Source organism: Chaetodon trifascialis, chromosome 16 (genome assembly GCF_039877785.1).
Source record: "Chaetodon trifascialis isolate fChaTrf1 chromosome 16, fChaTrf1.hap1, whole genome shotgun sequence".
Classification (NCBI taxonomy): Eukaryota; Metazoa; Chordata; class Actinopteri; order Chaetodontiformes; family Chaetodontidae; genus Chaetodon; species Chaetodon trifascialis.
Window position 1 is genome coordinate 11,554,585 of NC_092071.1, and position 7,706 is coordinate 11,562,290.

At 42.6% G+C, this 7,706-nt stretch overlaps 1 protein-coding gene across 2 annotated transcripts; it reads left to right on the forward strand.

The window, feature by feature from the left end:
- Positions 1-392: 392 nt before the first annotated feature.
- sparta (spartin a) lies at positions 393-6,538 on the forward strand. 2 transcript variants are annotated; one of them, XM_070983865.1, is made up of 9 exons: positions 396-541; positions 834-895; positions 1,207-2,024; positions 3,571-3,765; positions 4,058-4,208; positions 4,422-4,616; positions 4,822-4,983; positions 5,117-5,207; positions 5,433-6,538. In XM_070983865.1, exons 3-9 carry the CDS (start codon positions 1,233-1,235, stop codon positions 5,476-5,478), a joined length of 1,632 nt encoding a protein of 543 aa, XP_070839966.1. In that variant the 5' UTR covers positions 396-541; positions 834-895; positions 1,207-1,232; the 3' UTR covers positions 5,479-6,538. The 2 variants fall into 2 exon arrangements, with proteins under 2 accessions (XP_070839968.1, XP_070839966.1); XM_070983867.1 differs by lacking the exon at positions 834-895 and having other exon boundaries at positions 393-541.
- The last annotated feature ends 1,168 nt before the right edge of the window (positions 6,539-7,706 follow it).

Below are 7,706 nucleotides of genomic sequence, written 5' to 3' on the forward strand. Positions count from 1 at the left end.
ATGCATAATGTTTTTACAGGTTGTAAATTATCAGCTGTAACAGAAGCTTATATTTTGTTCAGAATGATGTTTTTAAATCATGAACTACAGCATCTTCCATATCTTTCAGAGTGATTCTGTAATATGTTCAAGCTTTATTTTTTATATTTCCCCATAATTCTACATGTAATGTCAGTAAGTAGGTGATACATAATAGGAAATAAAATTACTACAACTAAAGCAAATGTATTTTGTTTTTCTCAGACTCCTTCTAAATAAAGTTTTCTATGAATTAACACTATTACAACGTGTAGCCTATGGGTTTTATTTTGAAAGTATTGGCCGGAAGCCGTTTTAGTCACTCCGGTGATTTGACGCGCGTGTTTGGGCCCTGGGGTGCGCGAGATCGAACTAGTGAGTGAAGCGAACACGTTTTGGCGTGAGTAGACGTTTCCACATTACCAAAGTACAGAAGAATTGTCAGAAACCGAATTAAGGACTACCCGAAACAGTTTATTTATTGTTAGTTATTTTCCCGGAATATTGAAGTTTGGCTGTCAAGGTAAGACAGATTTAAATCGGAACTTTATCGTTTGTTGTCAGACAGTATGTCTAAAAAGGTAACAGGTATTTACTGTTTGATAGATACTGAGGTGAAGAATATGTGCGTAAACTGGTGTTTGTAAATGTTAATGTCTAGAGAGCATTGCTGAAGAAGGCTTGCCGTTCAGGTTAAACCTGATGTGTTTCCTCACTCGGGCAGTTTACAACCTCTGACAGCCGCCAAGAACAATTCCATTACTGACATTTTTCTCACACTCCCCTTGTTTGTCTTACTGTCCAAACGGTGTCAGAGAGGAATACCACAAAATCTTCTTTTTGTTTCCTTTTCACACCTGGTTTATCTTGGTCGCAGGTACGTACTCTCCACTGTCCCACTGTTTACTGCTGCTCCTGCTGTCATTCTGTTTTTATTGTATCATATCATATAATGCCAGCTGTTTCTCATCCATATCCCAGAAATGTTTATTAAAAAAAACAAACTGTTGTCCACTAATAACTCAGGATGTAATATTTAAACCACTAACAAATGATATTTTACATGTTTGTTTGTTTTTTTTGTTTTTTTATTGATGCTGTGAAACACTGAAAAGTAGCACGTTTAACTTTTGTCTCACTTTGGAGATATCACTCAGCTCCTCTTTGCCTCCATTCTTTCCTTTGTAGCCTCTGTAACCCGTCGACTCCTCAGTATGGCTGAGCCTGCTGAACTGCTGCTCATCAAGGACCAGTACGAGTTGGCGTTTCATTCTCTGAGCCGTGGGCTGGCTGCTGAAGAGGCCGGGAACAGAGCTGAGGCCCTGGACTATTACAGGAAAGGTCAGCTGCACCTCACCCAAGGAATGGAAGTCCCCACAGCGGGGGAGAGGCAGCAGGGAGCCACATGGGACACGGCCAGGCAGCTTCAGCAGAGGATGAGGGACACTCTGAAGACTGTCAATACCCACCTCTCTGATCTGGAGACCTCTCAGCTGACGACAAGTTGCCAGAGGGGCCGCCTGTTGATGGATCTTCCTCCTAGTCTTTATCCTGACCTGGCACCAAACAGTCAGCCTCCCCAAAGCTCCCTCCACCATCTGTACCCCACCATACCTGCCACCGCCCAGAACAAAACCCCAACACCAAAAACACCCCCTGTCAGGCCTCCTTCCCCCGCTGCTCTGCACACACACACGCTCCCTGCAGCTGGAACTACAGCCATGGCTAACACAGGGGACCAGCCTCCAGCATACACACCACAGCCAACACCCGGCCACCGCAGCCTGGCTTACGGTCCCGCTGGAGGCAGCCTCGGGTCAGGAAAGCAGACTGGAGTAGGAGGAGATGGAAAGGAGCTGCTTTTCATCCCCTCTGGGGTGCAGATGTTTTTTGTGGCACCGGATGGGCAAGTCAGCTCCCTGTCTTGTCCCGGATACCTTCGTGTCATGATATTTGACAGCCAGCAGAAGGATTCCACTGCTGGAAGACCCTCTGCGTTTCTACATGTAAGTATACAATATGTTATATAAGTATCTGCATGCTTGTGGGTGTGGGTATGTTAGCAAAGTGTTTTTCTTGGGCGAGTCTCCTATCGGGCAGTGGGTGTGGACACCAAGCTACATCAGGTGAAACAACTAGACTATGAGTCATTATGTTGGTATATAGATTGTTTACCAGTCACAGAGAAATGCTCTGCTTGCAAATGATGGTGTTGCCTTGGTGATGCATCGTCATACGTGTGTTTGAGCTTGACAACACGTCTTATGATAAAACATGTCAAAACTGAGCCGTGAAAGTTGACTTGGATGTTTACCTGCACTTGTTTGCACTGAATTTATTAACGAACTAGAGCTGTTACTATTCGATCTGCAACAAATTCTTTTCATTAGCGATTAAGATGATTGTTTTCTTAATTTGTCAATTAGTTGTTTGGTCCATAAAACCTCAGAGAATAGAGAAAACGGTTGTTACAGTTTCCTTGAGCCCATGGTGATATCTGCAGATGTTGACCAACGGTCTGCATACAAAGATTTTCAGTTCACAATAATGTGGAAACAGAGAAAAACAAAAAAGCTAACATTGGAGGAACAAGAGATAATTAATCTGACTGTGGTTTGACCTCATAAAGCTGAGCTGTTGCAAATCTGTTATACTTATTTTTGGGGCAGTATTACTCTTCACTATGCCTATATGCTAAGAAATGGATCTCAGTTGCTTAATCTCTACTTGTTTTAGCATGCTAATAGAATAGAACTACTGGACTTTCTGCAGAAAGTTTTATTTTTATGGCACATGCTCTCATCCAAGAGTATGACTTATTATCTGTCCTGTTCATGTGGAGTCTTCTCACAACCTGCTACGTCTGTGTGATGATTTTTTGGATTGAGTCAATATAAAACATAACAGTAATGTATTCTGGCACCTCTACAAAGCGTGTATTGTGCTACGCTGTGTACTGCAACCCATGACTCCCTGCTCTCCTGTGTTCTGGCCCTGCTTTGTTTCCCAGCAAGACAATGGTCCCATTAACAGATGACTCTGCGCTTCTGTTGTGCTGCTGGTCAGTGTCCTGCACCCTCACAGGGGTCGTTCTGTCAGGCGGCACACCAGTGGCAAGTCTGTGTCCGTATTATGTCCGTGTGGATGAGCGACACAAGTCCTGATGGGGCTGAAATACTGTGATGTGTCTTTTGAGACAGGAAAATAAGGGACACTATGCTTGCTGAGAAATGATGATGCATTTTCATGCCGTAAAAGAGAAACAGGCTGGCTTAACACGAAACTCCCTCTTACCTAATTACTCACTAAATAAGGGCTCAACAGACGCCATCATCTCGTACTTCTCTGTCTAATTTCAAAGATCTGAGGTTGTTGCCAAAATAGTGGACATGAGGTGTATGTTTCTAATTTTAATTTAAAGCATCGACAACCAGTGATCAGTTAGAATTAATGCAATCTCTTTGATAATGATGACACGAGTGATGACCTCTGACCTGCATTTTTAATTTAAACCAATGACAGCCAGTGTTTTTGTATCACTGTGTTTTCAAGGTGTGTGACTGGCTGTACCCGCTGACAGCAGATACTCCAGTGCTGCTGGCAAACTCTGGGATCTTCATGTTCCCTGACTCCTTGGCAGAGACCCCAGGGTCTTACGTGGGCATAGTGTTGTCCTCTGAACTGCCTGCTGTTGACCGAGAGACGTTTAAAGACCTCCTAACGCAACTCGCTGAACTCAGGATCCAGGTCAGTCTTTACTGTCTATATGGAGAAAACTTAGGTTGGCTATGCATGTGGGTGGAGTAGGCTGTTTTTCTGTGTTTGCAGAGAAAAGGAGCATATTGGGGTGGGGGTGTTGAAATTACAAGCAAGAACAAAATAGCTGCTCTGTTGTGCGTAAAAGCATTCTCAGCCAGCTTAGTCATGGCTTACAAGAATGTACGCTAGCTGTTTGGGTGTATACACATTTTAAAAGCATCTTACCGTGTGTCCTTTCATGATGACTGTTGTGTATGTGGCTCAAATGACCTCCTGACAGGGTCCAGAGGGGGCAGGGTCAGAGATCATCAACCTGAGTGAGAAAATCTCCATTGGTCCCACAAAAGAGCAAACGGGACAAACGGTGCCGACAGGAGAGAAACCACTGCTTCCTGGATGGAGTGAGAAGATGGCACAAGGAATCTTGTCAGGTATGTTTGTAAGCGTGAGTCCTAATGTGGGAAAACAAAACATCACTGCACAAAAACATACAGAAATACATAAAATGACCACTGGATGGCGGTGTTTACCATTACAAATGTGTACAATTGCCTCTTCGTTTGGCTGTAGTTAATATTTTCACAACACAATGATGATATTGCCAATGTACATTCATCACCATATCAACATATTTCTTTCTTTAGGAGCTGCAAAGCTGAGTGTAGAGTTTGTAAAAGGAGCAGAGGCCACTGGGAGGGCCATTCACAAAGGAGCAGCCAAGATCCGGGACCACATCACACCTGAGGAAACTCCTTCAGAGGTCAGCCCACGTGTCACCAAAGGTCTGCAGGTGGCTAAACAGGCCAGCGGTGGTGCTGTGCGAGTCAGCCAGTTCTTGGGTAAGGACTTAAACCAGTAAAAGAAAATACCACACAGGACAAAGTCATTCATAGAAATCTATTTTGGGTGGTAAACAAACTTAACAAATGGGTGAAGAAAAGCAGATTTTTTTTTCCGTTTTCCTTAAGTGCATGCCATTAATATGCTGTACTATCAATTGATATGTACCTGTACCTTTTACTGTGTAATCATGCATGTTTACAGTTAATGGAGTGAGTACAGTGGCAGGACATGTGGCAGAGAAGGTGGCGCCCCATGTGAAGAAACATGGCGCTAAGCTGGTCCCAGAGTCTCTGAAGAAGAGCAAAGATGGCCAAGCTTCCAACTTGGAAGGAGCCAAGTTTGTGGCAGCCAGCAGTGTGCAAGGTACGTACCTAAATAATAAAAACTTAAAGAACACGCAGAAACCAACAGCATATTCTTCACATTGCCCTACACTGTCATCAGCGAAGCATTTTAAGTTTATTTTAACTGTCTTTTTCATTTACATGTAACCCAGGTTTCTCTACGGTTTGGTCCAGCCTGGAGACTGGAGCAAAGCTTGTTGGCAAAAGTGTTTCAGAAGAGACGGTCATGACTGTGAAGTACAAGTAAGTTCTGACATTTCCCACTTCTGCTTCTTTATTTAATCGACAGAAACGTTCTGATCTTTGAGAAACTACTGTGGATCTTGTTTCCAGCTTATTTCTGAATCTCTTTGGTCACTTTAAACTACATTAGAACAGAACTCAGCCTATCAGTTTCCTGCTGCGTTGCTTTCTTCTTGGTGCATTGGGAAACTCATCTGCTTTCACACCTATTTCTATTTATTTCAGATTTAAGGGCTTAGAGAATCTAATAAACATGTCCAGCAAGAAATGACTGCACGGGGGAGTAAAGGCAAAGACTTGTGAACTAACGACTGACCCTGCTCAACCCTTTCATGTATGCTCTGTCATTAACTCAGATCAAGTCAGAAAAAAAACCTCAAGACATATTCCAAATCTAATACAGCAGCTAACAAAGACTTATCTTTAAAATCTTTAATTCACTTATATCTGGACCCATAAAATATGTGTTTTCGGGCTCTTTTTTTGACTTGGTGTAGTTTCAGCCTGTGTGTTCTGGGCTTGTCTACCGGTGTGTTCACTCCAGCTAAGTGTCTGCTTGTGTTGGGTGGTGCTGCTTTTGCTGTTACTATCTGTAGCCCCTTTTTCCTGGTTTGTTACTAATAAAACTGCTACGAAGTGAAATATGACTGGTTTTTCTTGACCTCAGTGTATTGATGTGACAGCAGTGTCAATATCACACATCACATTCTGTACACACCTTCATTTATGTTCTTACACCAAATCACTCTTCCCCTTCTCCACCACCTTATTTGTGGTGAAGGTATGGTGACGATGCAAGCCAAGCTACAGACACTGCTCTCAAGTCAGTGGTCAATGTTGGAGTGACTGCTTACAACATTGACAATCTGGGCATGAAAGCCATCCTGTCGACTGCAGGCAAACAGACGGCCAAAGCCATGGTCAAAAGCTCAGATAAACAGTCAGCAGGAAGCGAGGGGAAGGAGAAACAACAGAAACAAGAACATCGAGCAGAGACAAACGGGAAGGAGGTGCAGAAGAAAGAGGAGGAGAAGAAATAATGGGATGTTACTGTTTTGACTGAAGGTCTCTGTCAGACTGACGGATCAATGCCTCATTGCAGGCAAAAATATTGGAATTACCCTAACACAAAGTGCAATTTTACTTAACAAGCTGTTGAATACTAAGTTATTTATATCTCTCTGGGTCAAGGTTGGCTGCATTGTTCTGTTTCACATGATTCTAAACTTTCTAATTAGGTTTGTCATTATATAGTCATGTAAATATTATATTTTATGTATGTTTAGTATAGGACAAATATTCTGTTTCTAATAAACAGAACTTGTAGATTGACCACCTGTATGTTGAGACCTGTGTGGAAGTAGCTTTAGTAATGTAAATTGAGCATTTCAAGTATGATTAATAGAGATTAATTTTTAATGGGATTTTCCTGAAAGGTATTCTTATGGAGGAAACAAAAACAAATGATGTATGCAAAATCTGATCTCTTTTGTTTACACACAATACAATGAAATTAGAATTTTACTCTGCAAAATTACTCAATTTGCCTTGTAGGGCCTAATGTTGGATGTTGTTATAAAAAGGAAATGAGTTTTCAGGCCTTATCAAGTGCGAAATTTAGCCGGGTTGCAACCAAAACGAATCACGAAAATAAATCAAACTGTAACAAAATATAATTAATGGGCAAATCACAAGTTCAAAATTAACAAAATATTCCAACTAATAAATGCCCAAACTAAACAATGCAATCAATGTAATTAAACAAAGGTTAAAGAAACAAAACACAAAACAATTACTAAATTAAATGTAGAAAATCTTTCAAATCAACCTAACAAATGATTAACAATACACAAAATCAGAATCAAACAAAAATATGCAACATAAGCCTATACAGATAACCCAGGAAAATGAATGTAACCCGCACTGTCGCGCTCTCATTCAGTCAGTTAAGAGGAACCAAATCCTGGTTCAAAGTTGGTGCTCTGGCCAGCGGCATCCAGGCGAGCAGCCGGCAACAAGTGTCTGTGCACACGCCGTTGACACGTGCGCGAGGCCGTGCCGAGAACATCTGCAGCGGCTTCTGTAATGTGAGACAAACGGCAGCAGAGACAAACAGCCGTGGACACAGAGCAGCAGTAGAGACAAAACACCCGTAGACAAAGCAGCAATGGAGACAAGGCGCCGGAGACAAACAGCAGCAGGAGACAAAGCAGCAGTAGCCCCAGCTATCAGGTTCCTGCAGCCCTGCACCAAGAACACACTATTAGTTTTGCGGGTTGTGCTAAAAATAATGCGGTGCAAGCTACAGTTAGTGTACTTACCTTAATAGCAGCTACAGTCACACACACACACACACACACACACACACACACACACACACACACACACACACACACACACACACACACACACACACACACACTTGCATGAGAGGAGGGAGGGAGAGAGAGCTCCACACAGCCGCCGGCGTTTACCTGCGACCACACCAGCGTTAGCAAC